Below are 19,169 nucleotides of genomic sequence, written 5' to 3'. Positions count from 1 at the left end.
TGTTTTTTACTAACTCGCCTCTTCCAAATGCCAATAAGCTAACAACCCCAAGATTGTATCACGCTCACATTATATAAGAGTTGAATTTTTCTTTTCTCTTTTGTCTTTTCATCTCGAAACGAACTCGACATCCAAAATAGATGGAACAAAAAGCATAGTAAAAATTACATGTGAGAATAATAGACTCTCTTACTATATAAATATTTTTCATTCGATAAGAAGCTGGCATGAATTCGAAGTCATGACCACACTACTCAAATCCTTGACCATTATAACTCTTTCTTCAGAACTGATGTTTTTTGAGGAGAAAGTTGCTCTCTTCAAACAATTTGTGTTACTTAGGATGTATTTCACCACTTCAATCACACCTTCTTGGCTCCATTTATAGCCTTCCCACATGAATGTCTCCAAGTGAAACAACAAACATTCAGGAACATTCTTTGGCTGATTCCATTTCCAAACATGATCATCTTCCCTCCGATTATGATACTGAGACCAGTGAGAGTAAAACACATGCAAATATATGTTATTGTTATTATTACATCATCATATCAAACCTAAAAACGAGCTGGAAAAACTGCTGACATATGAAAGTTGCTTACATTGATGAGCTTGAGGACTTGCAATTTAGGAGAACTATCAAGCATGAGGGTAAGGAGATTCCAACACTCTGCTTCATTTGTAAGAAACTCCAAATATACCAGCTGATGGAAGATGATACGGGTTGGAAACTTAATCTATGCATGAGTCAGCATTAGTACATAAACAATATAATAACAATTAAACTTAATCACAAACAAAACTTGAAAACTCTATACATTCAAGGGTAATATTTCCAATGAAAGACGTTTGATTGAAGTTAAAGATCCCAGAAGATTCTCATTGACAATCTGATAGTGAACAGTGAGATTTGCCTCCACCAGCTCTGGTTCATTCTTAATCAGAAAAAAACCAATATGATTAGTCCCTATAATCTTCAAGTATTTTAAAGAAGGAGCATCTATCACATATCCCTCATGCGGGTCAACACTATTTGATGTACAAGTTGTTAGTCTCTGTAAGGATGGCACCGCAATAGTGAAAGTATTCACATTGCTGAAAGTAGATCGATACACCACCAAATTTTCAAGATTAGGACAGCCAGAAAAAAGGTTAGAAACTGATTCATTGTTTTTGAAGTCCACATAGTAAATCTTTAGAGTTCTAAGAGATTTAAGAGAAACTGAAGAAGGGACAACCATAAGAACCGAAAACTTGACTTTCAAGGACTCTAGTGTTTCACAATTGTACAAGCTTTCAGGAAATATGAACCGTTCCCCAAGTTCAACTTCAAGTACCAGCTTGCGCACATTGCGGGAAAATGCAATTCCGATCAACATTGCAGTGTCCTTTGCATTACATTTATCTAAACTAATTTTGAGATGCAAACTCTGTAGAACCGGAGCCTTATATGAAAGCAAAGCCTTGCCAACATTCTTTGAAAATGTTCCGAGTTCATATCCGTTATATAAAGAATCAAACTTCAGGTTAGGCAGCATCTTCCAAAGAGACTGCCATCGTTTAGACAAAACAGTCGTGGCTACAGCTTTTTCTGTAGGAAGCAGAGACAAATCATTAAAATAAAGGGAGATTTACTCAGATGTTATATATTTTATATGAAATTACCAGAAACATACAGATCTTTTTTTTATTACTATCATATTTCGGGTATATTTTTTATACCCACTGTGGATGTCGGATTCACACACTCAAGTATTTTTATTAGTAGGAAAGATTATTCTTGAGGGACAAAAAATAAGAACGTAAAAGGCTTATGAATTGCTACAAAAATTGCTATCGTATTTCTTGCTCAAGAGAGAGATCCCTTTTATATGGCCATTAGCCTCTATACTTATACATAGAAAAATGACATTTAAATGGCTAATTAAGTACAATTATTCTCTCTTAAATGTGTCCGTTTTGATTCTTTGACTTTAATGCTCAACGTTTGAATTTGAGTTGGCTCTGGTCTTTATGGGCCTCGCCTTTTGGCCCAAGTGTCCTTGAACCGACTTACCCGTGTCTTCTACACCGAACTCATGTCGAAGCGCAATCACTTCGGATTCTCGAAGTGGTGATAACCACTTCGACTGTTCCTTCGGCTCACGGGTCCAATGGGCTTTATCCTTTATGGGCCATTATCTTGTCTTCGTGGCAATCTTTGGTTGGTCTCGGACTTCTGGTGCGGGATCCGACACCAACAATTAGCCCCCCAAGTTTTTCGAAGTGCTATTCCAATTCGGAGGACTTTAAATGCTTTAATGACCAAAGATTGCGTTCCGAGGAATCTTCTGATTTCTTCCCGCCAAGATCCCATCAGCCCTTTAATTTCGGCGCTACCCATAATTAGTCGCGTGACATCTGTCACCATTATGACCGTATCTTAATTATTTTCTATTAAAGCGGGAAACCTTTCCACTTCCCCCACGATTCCCAAGGCGGTTTCATCATTATCACTTAGCTTTCGTGAGGTAACTTCTTTCATCATCACTTTTACTCTTACGCTTTAATCGAAAACTTTCTCTTCTCTTTCTTCGTCGATTTTCTCTTTGCCGGATTTTAAATTTCTCATATTCTCCGATGACTTCTGACTCCGAAAGACCCGAGTCTCCATCCTTTGAAGGTGGCTCCAGTAATGACGAATGCACTCGTCCTAACGACATAGCTGGTCGACACTACAGATCCACCAGTACCCTTCCATCCTTAGAGCGATTAAAAGGGCTTTGCCAGATTCCCCCTGGAATCATAGCGGAAGCGCAGATAGCCGACCCTACGGAATCCCCGGAAAATCATTGCGACGGCTACTTTTGCGTTTATGAAATCTATTTCAAGGGCTGCGGATTGACCTTCCCTCTTCCTGAAGCCCTGGTTCGATACTTGGCGGCTCTTGGGATCGCTTTACCTCAGCTAACCCCCAATCTTCTCCGAACCATCCTCGGGATCATAACCGTTGCGGCGGAAGCAGACTATATTATTGGGGTCCCCGAGCTGAACGAGCTTTTGAGCGTGAGAAGTTCGTCAAAGAAGACAGGGTACTTCTCGGCGTACCCGAATGCCAACAGGAACATCATCTCGCACCTCCCGAACAAGGATAAAAATTGGCACCATCCTTGGTTCCTGATTAAGAAAACTCCTACTTCGATTGGAAATCTTTCCGATGTACTCCCATCGAAGTGGACTGCAAAGCCCGGTAGAAACTAGGTCGTATATTCCCTTCCTAGTTGTTATTATTTTTTTACTGACCAAACTCGTTGTTTCACTTCGCAGCTGTCATCGCTCCGTCTCTTCCGACTGAAGAATTCGTCAAGTTCTTCAAAACAATCCTTGAAGGGGAAACCCTTTGGAATTCTTTCACCCTCGATCGGTTCGTTGAAGCCAATCGAAAACTCAGGATGAGTCCCCCCAATCAACTTCATCGTCTTCCGCTTCCTCCCTCAACTCAGGGAATGTCAGCTCGGGCCTTTACTGCCCAGCGTAAGAAACTCTCCAAGCAGATAGTAGAGGCTTGCGACGAAAACAAGGCGTTCCTTGCGACCGCCATCGACAAAAAAGACTACAGCAGGACCCTGCTGGTTGATGACAACAGCACCGTGGGAGCCAGATCCGTCGCTGCTTTCAGATTAACTCCTCGTCGCGAACGTCGTGACGATCGTTCTCCTCGTCGCGAACGTCGTGACGATTGTTCTCCTCGGAGGGACAGATCTCCTCGTCGTGATTCTCCTCGTCCTCCCCGAGATGATTTTAGCAATGAACCACTTAAGAACTTGGTTCGCAGGAAGAGAGACAAGTCATCTCGCAGTGATTCCTCTCCGCGAAGGGAGAAATCAAGAGCCCGGACTGACCGTTCACCACGATCATCCTCTCCCACTGAACCAATGGGTCCTCCTCGACCTGTTGATATGTCTTCCTCTTCCCAGCCCGAAAGCGAGAAGACTTCCCGGAGTGCATCTCCTAAAAAGGGAGATTCCGAGTCTCGAGATGCTTCTTCGAAGTTAAAGCCTGTTCTTGTCCCTCAAATCAAATCACTTTCAGGTTTGACGATTTACATATGCTTAAGAGTTTTTATCTCTGCTTAGATTCTAATTTTTACAACTCTTCTTCCCTTACAGCTATGGAGAAAGAAGGCAGTGTTTTCCGATGCTTCAAGACCCGATCGGGCGCGGTCTTGCCAGACTTTGACAAGTGGCGTCCTGCGATTCGTGAACGCTATTTTCTTTACGCTCATCATTCATCTCGGGTTTGTTCCGCTTTATTTTTCCGATTGTGCTGCCGTTCATCGAAATTCCTCACCATCTCGATTTCATGCATAATGGCAGGCTAACGGTGAGCTTAATGACATGATTGAACATTATGAGGGGCTGGTCCTTGGTCGGGAAAAGGAGATTGACGCGTGGAAGAAAAAACTTTCTGCCTTGAGGCTGAACTAAGCTCTTTTACCGGCTCCAAGCACGATCTGGAGGACAAGGTCGACAATCTAACATCCGAGCTGGCGAAGATAAAGGGGGAGCTGCAGGACCAGTACGACCAGAATTTCAAACTCCAGGATGAGCTTTCTAGTGTTCAGGGTAGGCTTCACGAGTCCGAATCAACCGCTGATTCCCTGAACAACCAACTTATCGAGCTTAACGCGAAGTACAAGGCGATCGCCAAATTGCGTGATTCCGAGTTGGCGAGGTCGGCATCGAAAGCCAGAAAGGAGGTTAAGGGACGCGGGATGGAGTTGATCCAAGGAGCCATCCGCTTCATTCAAACCGAGAAAGCTAGGTCAGACCTGGAATCGGACATCAAGGAGCATGAGAGCAATCTGATTTTGTTGGATCAAATCCATGAAACAGATTTCTCCGAGGTACAAGAGAGGACCGAACTATCGGCTAATCTTTCTGAAAAGCGGAGTCGCTTGGCAGCTCTTCCTACTTCGACCTTCAACCCGCAGGACTTCGAGGAATTCTTCACTGAATCGCCTCCTATAAGTGAATCGGGTCTAGACTGGGCAGGTAACGCTTGGCTCCTGACTCTTACTACCTTTTCCTCACTTTATGTTTTGTTTTTTTTTTTTTTTTTAAATTGACTGGAACCGTCCTTCCTAGGCCCAAGTGAGATGGAAGATGTCATCCCACCCGAAGTTCCTGTGACATCGGAGGTCACCCCGGAGGATGGTTGTACTGTGGAGGGCGGACCAGGAATTCCATCTGACCAAGCACCAGCCAAGGAGGCGAATGAAACTCCAACTGTCGAGCCGGAGTCCGAGGTGGCTGTTACTCCGTAGTGGCTGCGTCCACTTTAAATTGGGAATTGTCCCATTAATTTTAAAACTTAATTTCGAACTTGTTTTTGCCTAAGGAGGCTTTATTATTTCTTTTGAACAAGATATTTGCCTGAGGAGGCTTTTAAACCTTTCTAGGTTTTGACCCCAAGGGGGTTTGGTTAAAATTATGTGCGTGTTTGCAAAGTCCGCTTTTAACCCTTTGTGGTCTTGTGGTTATGCTTTCGAGATTTTTAGGCTGATCAGACCTTTCTCTTTAGAATACGAGAACTGAGCTCGGCTTAAAGCGAGTTCCCCACTTCGGGTTTAGTCAACTCGATAAATTTATTGGGCTTGGGCCTTAGAAACTTTTTAAGTTAATGCGACGGTTGCTCTTTCCCTTCTTATTTCTTAAAAGTAGGAAAAACGGTTCGTCTTTAATGCAAAAGCTGCCTTTTCTTTATTTCCAAAAATGGTTTAAACCACTCGGGCACACTACCATTATTGGATTTATGGTTCCAAGACAAACCCTAAACCATTATAAATAAAGGCTTACCTACCTCTAAGCTTTCTTTAGATACGATTTTAGAATCTTACTTGAGAAATATTACGAGAATGGAAAACGAAAAAGTAGCCCCCATTGATCCCGGCAGCCCACTCTTCTTATCTGGCGACGGCTTTGAACCGGCCGGCGTTCTTTTCCCTCACGCCGTCTTTCACTTTCCTTCGAAGGAGAAGAAAGAGGCTTGCGACTTTATTGATAAGGTTTATATTTGTCGTCTTTGATTAAAAACTTTTTGTTTCATCTTATTCATTCATCTTTATGCTAGGTTGCCGACAAACACCGTCGCTTGTGTGAAGAGAGGCAGCGGCTGGGCCTCAAAAGGCAAATGCTTGAGGCTCGCATCGCTCGGGTGGAGAGGAAGATACGGGCTTTGGAAAGTGATCCCTTTCAATGGGAATGGCGGAACTTTGATTCTGTCGCTGAGATCCCGAAGATGCTCCGGATGTATCTCCGCGCTAAAGGAGTCTCGGGTCCCGTGAATGCCCCGGTCTATGCCGTTCCATCTGACAGCGAAGAAGAAGACGAGGAGGAGGCCAGCACCTGTCGAAAACGCGTTCGAGATTGTCCCGAAGTGGATGCCAAGAACAAGGCGTCCACTTCGAAAGTTAAACCGGCAATGAAGGAGCCTGTTCCTGAGCCTCTTCCATAAATGTTCTCTAACTTCTTTACTTATTTTGAACTCGTAATGGGCTTCGGCCCCTTTTTTATTTATGGAAGCATTTGCGATTTTCCTTATTCTTCAAATATTCTCGGAGATGCGTCTTTTAATGCAGGATCAGTTTAAAGGCATAAATCTCTCCGCGAATCACTCCATTATTAGGATAGAATCCGCAGCTTACTAGGAATATGATACTCTTATAAATTATAGCCTCAACTTCTCTTTTCTCCTTACCACTCTTTTTCATTTTAGCAGGTATGGAGTTCAACCTTCGATGTTCAGAATCTATGCCCGACTTCTCCAGGATCAGAATGATACACGAAGATGCCCGAAATGAGCCAAATAGGCGGCCTCTTCCACTTCGCGGCTTCTTAAGATCCCAGATCCGAGCTCCATGTGCTTTGATCAGGGATCTCCCAATCAGAGACCAAGGAACAGCGATGGCGTTCATAGAGGCACTTGCGCTTCAACATCGGAAGCTTACGTTGGAAAAGAGGAGACTCCGGAAGAAGATTAACCGGATGAAACGCAGGCTTACTACGGTGTCAAGAGATCTTCACATCCTTGAATCTCACCCTGGAGAATGGGTCGAGCTCGGAATCTCTAACTTCGCTTGAATTCCGGACTGCATGATGCCAATCCTCGACCTTGCTGGTCAAGGAGTTGAAGTGTTCTGCTCGTCAACAAGATCTCCATAACCCGAGGTGTTCGATGAGGGACATTCCATCCTTTTTTTTTTTGAATAAACGCTCTATTTCCAATCCCTTGTATGTTCGCATAGCCGAACCTTTATTTGCTTCATTTGTTCGCACAGTCGAACCTTTCCCTTTAATACAGAAATAAAACAAATTTTTATTAATAGCTGAACTCGTTTCCGAGCTGCCTACGTACCCATTTTGGGATCAAGTCACACCGTAGTTCATGTACATATAAAATGCATGTAGCTTTAAATATAAAACTTCTTTAGGTTGATCACATTCCAAGGTCGCTTGACTGGCATGTCTTCTAAGTCTTTCAATATGTAGACACCGTTCCGAATCACTTCGGTAATAATGTAAGGTCCTTCCCAATTAATACCAAGTTTACCGGCACCTTCTTCTTTTTTATTGTCAAAGACGCGCCTTAACACATAATCTCCTACGAAGAACGGCCTACTTTTGACTTTAGAGTTGTAATATCGGGCTGCTGCCTGCTGGTAGTTTTGAATCCGAATCAAAGCTTAATCACGCCTTTCATTTATGGTATCTATTGAATCATTAAGCATTGCTGAATTTTCTTCCTCATTTAACGGTGCTTCTGTTCGGCGAAGTCCGGGCACGTTGAGTTCAGCTGGTACTACCGCCTCCATGCCATAAACCAAAGAGAATGGAGTTTCTCCGGTAGGTCGCCTAGGGGTTGTACGATAGGCCCATAGGACGGGTTGGAGTTCTTCGTACCATCCTCCCTTTAGATGATTCAAACGTTTCTTGAGATTGCTCAATATCGTCTTGTTCGTGGCTTCAGCTTGACCGTTTCCTTGCGGATATCGTGGAGTCGAGTAACTGACTTTGATTCCCCAGTCCGCACAAAAGGCATCAAACTCTTGTGAAATGAATTGTGGCCCGTTATCGGTGACTATTTCATACGGAACTCCATGTCGACATATAATATTCTTCCAAATGAAAGTCTTTACCGCCGAATCCTTAATGCCAACATATGCCTCAGCTTCAATCCATTTCGAAAAGTAGTCCGTCAAGACCAAAAGGTATTGTACACCTCGAGTTGATCTGTACAATGGTCCAATGATGTCCATTGACCACCTCATAAACGGGTACGGGGCAGAGATGGAAGAGAATAACTCCGAAGGTTGATGGATCAATGGTGCATGGAGTTGGCAGCGCCTACATTTTTGGGCAAATTTAACACAATCCGTGATCATAGTGGGCCAATAGTATCCCATTCTTTTAACTTTAAAAGCCATAGTTCTTCATGATGAATGACTCCCACATAATCCTTCATGCACTTCGCTCATGACGATTTCGACTTCGGGCCCAAAAATGCATAATAGGTAAGGATCACTGACACCTCGTCTATATAACGCATCCTTTGATAGACAAAATTTCGCGCAAACGATTTTCATTTTCCTGGCCTGCCACTTATTCTTTGGGAGCTCACCTGTCATGATGTAGTGCTTTATTGGCTCCCTCCAGTCAGCCCCCCAGTTTTTAGCCGGAATTTGGTCAACTTTGTGAAATACTCGTGGCTCTGGCTCGGGATGTTCATTTGGTTCAAGAACATCCTCCTCGATTAACGGCTCGGTTTCTAATATCGTTTCTGGAATCACATCTTCAGCTAAGACAACGGGTTCCTTGTTAGATGTATTTGATCCCTTTGACTTCCTCCTTTTGTTGGGTGGCGGTTCGATCTCTGGTTCGCCACGGTCACGTGCCGCTGCTCTAGACCTTGTAACGACGAGGGTTTCTTTGTTGTCTTGAATGCTTCGCTCCGAAATGCATTCCACTGGAATAACTCTTTTCAACTCAGGATCTGATGTTGACGCCAATGCGGCAAGTGCATCCGCAGTTGTATTCTCTCCCCGAAGTATGCGGATTAATTCGAATTTCGAGAAATTTTTAGATAGATCCTTCACCACTTCGAGGTACGCTTCCATTCTTGAGTCTTTGGCTTCATAGTCTCCATTAGACTGGTTAACTACTAATTGCGAATCACAATAAGCCACTATTTCCTTAGCCCCAACTCCTTGTGCAAATCGAAGTCCGGCAATCAGGGCTTCATATTCTGCCTCATTATTGGATGCATTGAATAACAATCGGAATGACTATTCTAGAATTTCTGATGTTGGAGACTCCAACTTGATTCCCACTCCGGATCCTTGCTTTGTTGAAGACCCATCTACATGTAATTTCCAAGTTTGGTTCTCCGGTTGCTCTATCGTTCTAGGTATTGGTAGCTCGGTCAAGAAGTCTGCTAAAACCTGAGCCTTCATACTGATCCGGCTTTTGAATTCTATATCGTACTCGCTTAATTCCACCGCCCATTTCGCCAAACGTCCGGACTGACTTGGACTATGAAGTATTGTTCGGAGTGGTTGGTTGGTTAATACTTCAACCGGATGGGATTGAAAATATGGGCGCAGCTTCCGCGAGTGCAAGTTTTTCCATCATTGTGTATCTGGTTTCCGGATCCGTCATTGACTTGCTTACGTAGTAAATTGGTTTCTGCTCCCGCGGTCTTCCCGAACCAAGACTCCACTAACCGCGTGGTTTGAAACCGACACGTACAAATAAAGTTTTTCATCCACTTCTGGTTTGGACAATATAGGTGGAGTGGTTAAGTATGCCTTAAGCTGCCCAAAAGCTTCTTCACACTTCTCATCCCAAAGGAATCCTTTGTTCCCTTTTAGAATTTGGTAGAAATGTAACGACTTATCTGTTGATCTCGAGATAAAACGATTCAAAGCCGCAATCCGCCCAGTCAACCGTTGTACTTCTTTGAAGTTTCTTGGAGATGGCATGTTTAGAAAGGCGTTAATTTGATTTGGATTGGCTTCGATCCCTCTTTCTGTCACGACATAGCCAAGAAATTCTCCGGATGGGACTCCAAATGTGCACTTCGCCGGGTTCAGCTTCATTTGATATTTATTGAGAATATCAAAACATTCCTCTAAATGCTTAACGTGATCCTCTTTCTTTAACGATTTAACCAACATATCATCTATGTAAAGTTACATTGTTTTCCCGAGATGATTATGGAACATTTTGTTAACCAACCGTTGATAAGTTGCTCCTGCATTTTTCAAACCAAAAGGCATTACCTTGTAACAATAGATACCTCTATCAGTGATAAATGACGTTTTTTCTTGGTCTTCGGGGTTCATCATTATTTGATTATAACCCGAGAAGGTGTCCATGAATGTTAACAGCTCGTTCCCAGCGGTGGACTCTACAAGTCGATCTATATGTGGGAGCGGGAAACTGTCTTTGGGACATGCTTTATTGACGTCTGTGAAGTCGATGCAAACCCTATCTTTCCCATTCTTCTTCTTGACAACGACAGTGTTTGCTACCCATTCCGGATATTTCACTTCTCTTATGGACCCTATCTTCAAAAGTTTATCCACTTCGTCATTTACTATTTTTGCTCGCTCCACTCCAAGCTTTCTTCTTTTTTGTTTCACCGGTTTGAAGCTTGGATCCACGTTTAGTTCATGACAAATTATACTTGGATTTATGCCAGGCATGTCCGCTGCTGACCACGCAAACGATGTTTTGTTTTTCCTTAAGAGTTCGATCAAAGCTTCTTTTATTTGGCCAGTCAAAGTTGCCCCAATTCGAATTTTCCGGTCCGGCTTGTCTTCTTCCAACACCACTTCGATTACTACATCGTCTTTCTTCTGCCCGCTAGGAAATTTTGTTCTTAGTCCCTCTTTTGCGGGCTTCGTTAATTGCTATTGAATCTTCATACGGTGGCTAGCTAGATAACACGTCCGTGAAGCTTCTTGATCTCCCCGAATTGTTTCCACTCCTCTTGATGTTGGAAATTTGATACATTGATGATATGTAGAGGGGACTGCATTCATTTGATAAATCCAGGGAGTCCCGAGAATGATGCTGTAAGCTGCGGGCTTATCGAAGACAACGAAGTCCACGATCTTCGATACCTTTTTGGCAAGGACCGGTAGTTTGATTGTCCCGAGAGACATGGCTGACTCACTTGTGAATGCAACTAATGGAGACGGAGGCCCCACTATGTCCGCCCGACTAATTCCCATTCTTTCTAAAGTACTTAAAAAGATCAAATCTACCGAACTGCCTGTATCTATAAGGATCCTTGATACTTCGAAGTTGGCAACGTCAAGGGTAATGACTAGAGCATCATCATGAGGTCTTTCGAGGTACCGCGTTTCTTCTTCATTAAATGATATTGATGCACCTTGAAAATCGACTTCTTCGCTTAAGCTTGCTTTGAGTAGGACATTTCGTCTATGTTTCTTGATGGAACTTATCGAATCTCCGCAAAATTTGGAACCTCCTAGAATAACATTGATCTTACCCTTAGAATTCCTTGGTTCTTCCTCGTTGGTTAACCTTGGTCTTTTGGAATTTTGATCTTTGGAACTTTCCTTTGCTTCGTGGTATTCCTTCACAAAATCTTTTATATCGAATTTGGAAAGATCTCCACTGGCCCAAAGCTCTGCGAGGTGCCTTTTAAGAACGCTAAAATCCTTGGTTAAATGTCCGGTTACTTTATGAATGTCGCAATATAAACTTTCATCACGGACCCAAGTGTTTGATCTTCCTTTCCCTTGGAATTGCTTTCCGACGGTACTGTTGAAGGGTTGCGACCCAAATTTCTTTGGTCCTTTGTTTTCCCTGGGTTCGAACTTCTTGGTAGGGACGGTGATTGCTGGCTTTTCTTGCTTATTTCTTTTGGTAAAATTTTCTTTTTCGTCCTCTACCTCTATCTAGTTGTTTGCGCAGAAGAGTGCATCCTGAATTGTGTCTGGTTTATGAAGTATTAAATCTTTTTTAAATCTTGAATCATGTCGCAATCCTTTTCGTAAGGCAGATAAAGCTGATTGTTGTGAGATTCTTGGGAGCTTTGACAGCACTCCTTTGAACTTGGTGATGAAAACTCGAAGTGATTCATTTGATCCTTGTGATAAGTTCCAAAGATCGGCATCCGAAACGCTTTTATCCATAAGGATGGAATATTGCTTTAAGAATACAGCTGATAGCTCGTCGAAATTGCTGATCGAACCCAGCTCTAATTGGGTAAACCACATTAAAGCTTGGCCGCATAGATTTTCCGAAAAAAGCTTGCAGTAACCTGCATCCTCATCAGCTTCATCCAATTCGACTTTTCCAGCAGCGATCAGAAAAGCTGCGAGATAGCTCTTTGGATCCTCCAATCCGCTGTAAGGGTCCAACTTGAGCTTCCGGGAATCTTTGATTCTCAAACTCGCAATTCGCGAGATGAAAGGTGTTCTCCTAGCTTCTTCAATGACTCGATTGATAACCGGCTCCGAACTTGTAGCCTGATGGAACTTTGACTTCATTTCTTTTAGTTCTTGGCTAACCTTCCTCATAGTCTCGAACTGGTCGAGGTTTTCCTGCTCGTATTGATCTGCAAGTTGAGCTTCATCTTCGAGCTGTGCCTCTCCATCCAATGGCTGAACTACATTATTAGTAGTACCAGGAGTTGTTTGTCCGCTGGTTTCATTTCGTGCAACGGAACTTGGCGAGTTGAGTATCCTCCTTCGGATTCCCACAGGATTTCCTGCACTTAAAGAGCGAACACGAGTTTGTATAGTATTGACGTTTTGACTAAGAGATACCTGGGATGTTTGCAACGTATCGACAGCCTTTTCCACATCCGAGAACTTTTGTGATATGTCCGACATGGTTTGCTGCATAGCTTTGAGGGTTTCGGCCAATGATGTCTCAATGGCGTCTCCTCCGGACATTGCTGCTTATCTCGGGAATGTAGTAAAGAAAAATCTGACCACTCAAGAATCCTCTATCCCCACAGACGGCGCCAAAATGTGGATGTCGGATTCACACACTCAAGTATTTTTATTAGAAGGAAAGATTATTCTTGAGGGACAAAAAATAAGAACGTAAAAGGCTTATGAATTGCTACAAAAATTGCTATCGTATTTCTTGCTCAAGAGAGAGATCCCTTTTACATGGCCATTAGCCTCTATACTTATACATAGAAAAATGACATTGAAATGGCTAATTAAGTACAATTATTCTCTCTTAAATGTGTCCGTTTTGATTCTTTGACTTTAATGCTCAACGTTTGAATTTGAGTTGGCTCTGGTCTTTATGGGCCTCGCCTTTTGGCCCAAGTGTCCTTGAACCGACTTACCCGTGTCTTCTACACCGAACTCATGTCGAAGCGCAATCACTTCGGGATTCTCGAAGTGGTTATCACCACTTCGACCGTTCCTTCGGCTCACGGGTCCAATGGGCTTTATCCTTTATGGGCCATTATCTTGTCTTCGTGGCAATCTTTGGTTGGTCTCGGACTTCTGGTGCGGGATCCGACACCAACACCCAGCGTGCCCCTGTTAAACGTTACAGGAAAAAACGTAATTACAAAGAATGTCACTGCCACGTCAGCAAAGCCGCGTCGCCACGTCAGAAATCCCTGATGTGTATTAATGAACTCAGCCGTCGAGCGATATAGCGGCAGTGACGGCTGAGTTACGGTATGTTGCGGCTGATTTAAGAAAAATGGCTGAGTTATGAGCAAACGGCTGACTTACGAGTATAACCCAGTCTGGAGTTACGGCTGACTTACTGAAATATGTCTGAGTTATGATAAAATGGCTGACTTTCGAGCATAACCCAGCCTAAGTTACGGCTGAGTTTTCACCCGATGGTTGATTTGTCAAATTTTTGGCTGAGTTATTTCTTCGACACGGCTGACTTAACTTTCTCCGGCTGGCTGAGTTATCAAAGACGGCTTAGTTATGAGATGACGTTACGGCTGATTTATGTTCGAGTATCATAAATCAGCTGTAATGAGCTGGATTAACGGAAAACTCGGCCTTATTATGGCTGACTTAGTAGCGAAAGATTAATTATTAGAATAGCATGCAATGACGGCCGACTTATTAAACGACACGACTGAGTTAAATATTTTTGGTTGAGTTACGACAGTAAACGGCTGAATTTGGCTGCCGTTTTTTCGTTTTTTAATTACTGTAATAGTATTCATGTTGCGGCTGAGTTAAAATTTTGTTTGATGGCTGGTTTAATTAAGCTGATTTACATTTTCGTTTGGTGGCTTACTTGCCACTTCATCAATTAAAAAATGACGTGGATGCAACATTCCATGTCATCATCATCAAAGGACAAAAAAATAGGGCCAAATTTTTTCAACTCGTCTTCTTCACCTGAGTTTATCACATCACCGGAACTTCCAATTCCTCATCGTCTTCCTCATTCTTCTTCAATTTCTTTCATCCTTCTCCCGATATGGTTGATCCGGTTCCGGTAATTGGGTATAAAAATACAAATACGTATTTAACACCGATGAAAGAGGGTGTAGAGTTGTGCAGATAGATGCGAAAACAACGCACGAAAAACTTGTGAAGTTGGTGCTCGATGATAAAGTTAGAGGAAATGTTGCGTCTCTTATTGTTTCGCTGCAAATTTACATGTCACGGCTGAGTTATGTGCTTAAGGGAAGACGAAAGGTTTGGTCAATTTACATGTCACGGCTGAGTTATATGTTCCAGGGAAGACGAAAGGTTCGGTAAAATTACATTACGGCTGAGTTATATGCTTAAGGAAAGACGAAAAGTTTGGTCAATTTACATGTCACAACTGAGTTCTATGTTCCAGGGAAGACGAAAGGTTCGGTAAAATTACATTACGGCTGAGTTATATGTTTAAGGGAAGACGAAAGGTTCGGTAAATTTACATGTCACGGCTGAGTTATATTCTCCAGGGAAGACGATAGATGGGTGTAAATTATATGTTACGGGTGAGTTATATGCTTCAGGGAAGACGAAAGGTTCGGTAAATTACATGTCACGGCTGAGTTATCATCCAGGGAAGACGAAAGGTTGTGTAAATTATATGTTACGGCTGAGTTACATCATGTTACGGCTGAGTTACATCACTTTACGGCTGATTTATAATACAGATCGGAAAGCAACATTTTTTTGGAGAAGACAATATGAAATTTATTGGTCAAATAACAACAATCAAATTAAGATTCGTAAAAATATGTTTGAGGGATACATAGGAGGAAGACTAAACCGTATGAATCAAAACATAGATAGAAGTAGAAATGTCTCCAAATAGATCGATTGAGAGGAAGATTAAACGAGAGACATGTAAAATCAAAGTAAAAGAGTAGCTATTCTTGATTTCCACTCAAACCTGTAACGAATCATGTAGAATTCCATAGATCTCTTTGTTTTGGGTTTTGATTTTTGATGACTTTTTTCGTGAGCGTGGTTGCGAGTAGATCTGACGAAGCTTTTGATTTGGGACCCTATGGTAAGCGTTGTGGCTGTGAGGTCTAGGAAGATCCAGCATAATCCTGCAATTTGAAGATCTCTGTCAATGTTGTACCCAAGTTAGTTGTAGATTATTAGATCTAAAAGCTTTTCTTGGATTTGGAGACAAAAAAAAAAGAGAAGAGGAGAAATGATCTAAAAGCTTTTCTTGGATTTGGAGACAAAAAAGAGAAGAGGAGAAATAACGTGAGTTTGAGGAGTGTGAGATTGGTGATGTGGATTAATGACATGGATAATCAACTTTTTATTTATTATTTTTAATTAAAAACGAATTAAAAATTATTAATTAAAAAAACTAATGAAGGGTGTTAATTGTAATTACACAAATGGTCAAAACATATGAGTAATTTTTAGAAAATATATGATATTCTAGTAATATTCGAACTTTTGGTTAACATCTGAGTAAATATTTCTAAAATAAATTGGATGGTTGCTGAGGCCACGACTGTTTTGTGATGATTAAACAATCATTAAATCATAGATTAGTCCCATAACCATCCAATTTATTTCAATGATTTATATGTGTATTTTTTCTTTTCTTTTTTTTATTTTGGAATTTTTAATATAGATAGATTTTAGTTAAATTAACAAAATATTCTTTCTATTTTTTTTTCTGGTGCAAACTGTAAAAGTTTAAAACAAAACAAATTATCCATTATCTTCTTCTCTGTTTTCGTCGCCTATTCATCTTCCTTTTTTTCTTTTTCTTTTTGAAGTTTATGAAATTGTATTCAACCAAAAACGTTTTTGCAATGAATGCATCTGTTTTTTAATTACAAATTGAGTTTTTGCCATGTGAATATAAACGATTATGGCATGGGTTTATCACATATCAAAGGAGCCTTTATCACATATCCCCACTCGATTCACTACTGTAGTTATAAAATGTTAGTCTCTATAAGGATGGTAACACAATCGTGAAAGTCCACAACTGTTTTTTTTTTTCAATCTCCTCAAACCTGCCACGTTCATTGGAGAGATTTCTAGGAACCATTTCTAAGCCTCTCCTTCTTTGTTAGGGTAATTTTTTTGTTATTTATTTAGTTTCACCCAATAAACATATATGCTTTTAGAACCATGCTTAGTTTCTTAATCGTCAACTGTTTTTTTTTTCTAAATCGCCTCTTCCAAATGCCAACAAGCTAACAGCTACATAAGAACCACAAACCCCAAGACTGTATCACGCTCAAATTAGATAAGAGCGTGAGAACATAAAGACTCTCTTACTAAATAGGAAACGAACTCGACATCCAAAACAGTTGATATAAATAGGCAGACCAAAACCATAGTAAAAGTTACATGTGAGAACAAAGACTCTCCTACAATATATATTTCATTCGATCAGAAGCTGGCATGACTTTGAAGCTCTTACCGCACTATTCAAATCCTCGACCATCTCAATTCTCTCTTTAGGAGTGATGGGTTTTGAGGAGAAAATAGCTCTTTTCAAACAATTTGTGTTACTTAGTATGTATTTCGCCACTTCAGTCTCTTCTTCTCGTTCCTACTCGTAGCCTTTCCACATGAATGTCTCAAGATGAAACAACAAACATTCAGGAACATTCTTTGGTTGATTCCAATTCCCACAAGCTTGGAGGCCTTCTCTCCAATCCTGAGACCAATGAAAGATAGATCCGTGCAATTTATGTTATTAATATTAGATTATCAAACCTATTGTAGAAAAACTGGAGCTTTTTGAGATGCAAACTCTATTTGAGAAATACCTGGTTAGAAAAACCTATTTGAGAAACCTATTTGAAGTGCAAACTCTGTAAAACTGGAGCTTTATGAGAAAGCAAAGCCTTGTAGACATTCTTTGAAAATGTTCCGAGGTTACCACTATGATCGCAAGAATCGAACTTGAGTTTAGGCAGCATCTTCCAATGAGGAAGCCATTGTTTAGACAAAACACTCGTGGCTATGGCATCTTCGGTAGGAAGCAGAGACAATATCTGCAGAATCAAAGCTTCAGGCAACTCACTGATCCTGTCCTCCTTTACAACATCTCGATTATTTATATTGTCGCCATCTTTTTTGCTGCCAAACACCACAAACAAAAGACATTCACGAGTTTAGTAGTTTCGAGTCTTGGAGATTACAGTTGATAAATAAATCCTAAAACACAAGTCGAAACTAACCATCGTTCCATTGCTGTTAAATCCTTGTGATTGTTTGACCTCCCAAGCTGAGTCCCAACGGCGAGATAGAAGAGTTAGGGTTTCGGAAGATAGTGTATACGTGTGTAATTTGACTCTTTTTTTTTTTCAACAGCTTTAATTAAAATTGCTCAAAATGTGTTTTTTTTTTTTTTTGTCAATTATATTCCAGTGAATTTAACATATTTCTAAAAAAAAATCAAAAATCCAGATTTTTTCAATCACAAAAAAAAACTCTAATAAAAGTTATTTATCGATTAAATGTTTTCGTTCTTAAAATTCCTATGCTAAAATTTATTTCCACCCAATGCGTAAATGAGTTTTGCTAACTGAAACATTCGCGGCTTTAAATTCAAGCACGGGATTAGGCCTATTCTTATAGAGATGGCCTAATTCTATGTAAGAATTGTACTTCTTTGTGGAAGAGCTTCCTTGCAATAAAAATATCTCGAAAACTGGTTAACATATATATGTTTCCACATCAAAATCTCAACCAAATCCATAGATTGTGACATTGTGTGACCCTCTCTGTTCTTACCATTCTTAGTTTTCATTTAGCAAACATATTGCCATTACTAGTTTACTACGGCTAGATAATACTAAATAAATAACAAATTAAATCTATACTAGTATTTTTGCAACACTTTGGTGACGGGTGGGTAAAAATGCTTCCGGATATATCGGATACCCGAACCGTTTTTAAAATTCCTTCACAAAAAATTTGTTGGGTCGGGTTATATTTAATCCAACTCATACACCGGATATTCCATATTTAATAATTTAGATATTTAGAAGATTTGATTAAGATTTATAATTATGATTCTCCTATCATATTTGTTTGATTTGTTTTTCACTGTTTTGAATCATCATATAATACATAAAGTAGAAAAAAATCAATTTTTTTTTTCTGCATATACTATGATTCGAAATTTTAAAAACGGGCATATATTATCTAATTGACGAAAATGTGTGTTCAACGTTCAACATCGATTAAAATATTAAGACAATGATTCATAATCATATCATAAATAAGAACATTAATAAAATAAAGGAGTTTTTTGGCCAGACGGGTTTGGCGGGACGAGTTTTTGAATCAACAATAATAAAAATATTAAAATATCTTTAATCCGCCGCTTCAATACGGATTAAATCCTTTTTTTCTAATACCACAAATATTAGACATATTAAATCAGTCTCATTTAGAAAAAATTGTATAAAACCAAAAATTGTCCCGTGGTATAATGTCTCGTGGTCTTAGAGGTTGATATGATTTGTAAACTTTTATATATAATAAATAATCATTAAATTTCAAAATAAAAACAAATCACGGGACGTGTTAAGAAATTACGGAACTGGTTATATTTCGGAAAGGATTTATATGGCAGACGAATTTGAATCAATATTTATATACCGCTTTAATACGGGTTAAATCCTCAGTTTATTAATAATTGTCTCGTGGACTCGTGGTA

General features: G+C 40.5%; 2 protein-coding genes across 2 annotated transcripts; one reads left to right on the top strand and one right to left on the bottom strand.

Annotated features, from left to right (window-relative positions):
• Nucleotides 1-207: 207 nt before the first annotated feature.
• Nucleotides 208-17,828, bottom strand: LOC110228393 (putative F-box/FBD/LRR-repeat protein At4g13965). Its single transcript, XM_021025750.1, has 5 exons — nucleotides 17,683-17,828; nucleotides 17,457-17,581; nucleotides 819-1,579; nucleotides 586-737; nucleotides 208-475 (listed from the first exon to the last, which is right to left on the bottom strand). Exons 1-5 carry the CDS (start codon nucleotides 17,691-17,693, stop codon nucleotides 208-210), a joined length of 1,317 nt encoding a protein of 438 aa, XP_020881409.1. The 5' UTR covers nucleotides 17,694-17,828.
• LOC110228239 lies at nucleotides 2,620-17,176 on the top strand. The gene is given in 8 exon segments (XM_021024971.1): nucleotides 2,620-3,069; nucleotides 3,071-3,152; nucleotides 3,370-4,071; nucleotides 4,149-4,276; nucleotides 4,356-4,400; nucleotides 4,487-4,597; nucleotides 4,661-5,077; nucleotides 17,102-17,176. Coding segments are annotated over 8 exon segments (2,010 nt in total).
• Nucleotides 17,829-19,169: the final 1,341 nt, after the last annotated feature.

Source organism: Arabidopsis lyrata (genome assembly GCF_000004255.2).
Source record: "Arabidopsis lyrata subsp. lyrata unplaced genomic scaffold ARALYscaffold_5, whole genome shotgun sequence".
Lineage (NCBI taxonomy): Eukaryota > Viridiplantae > Streptophyta > Magnoliopsida > Brassicales > Brassicaceae > Arabidopsis > Arabidopsis lyrata.
Note: the sequence above shows the minus strand (reverse complement) of the source record. Positions and strands in the feature narration are given on the sequence as shown.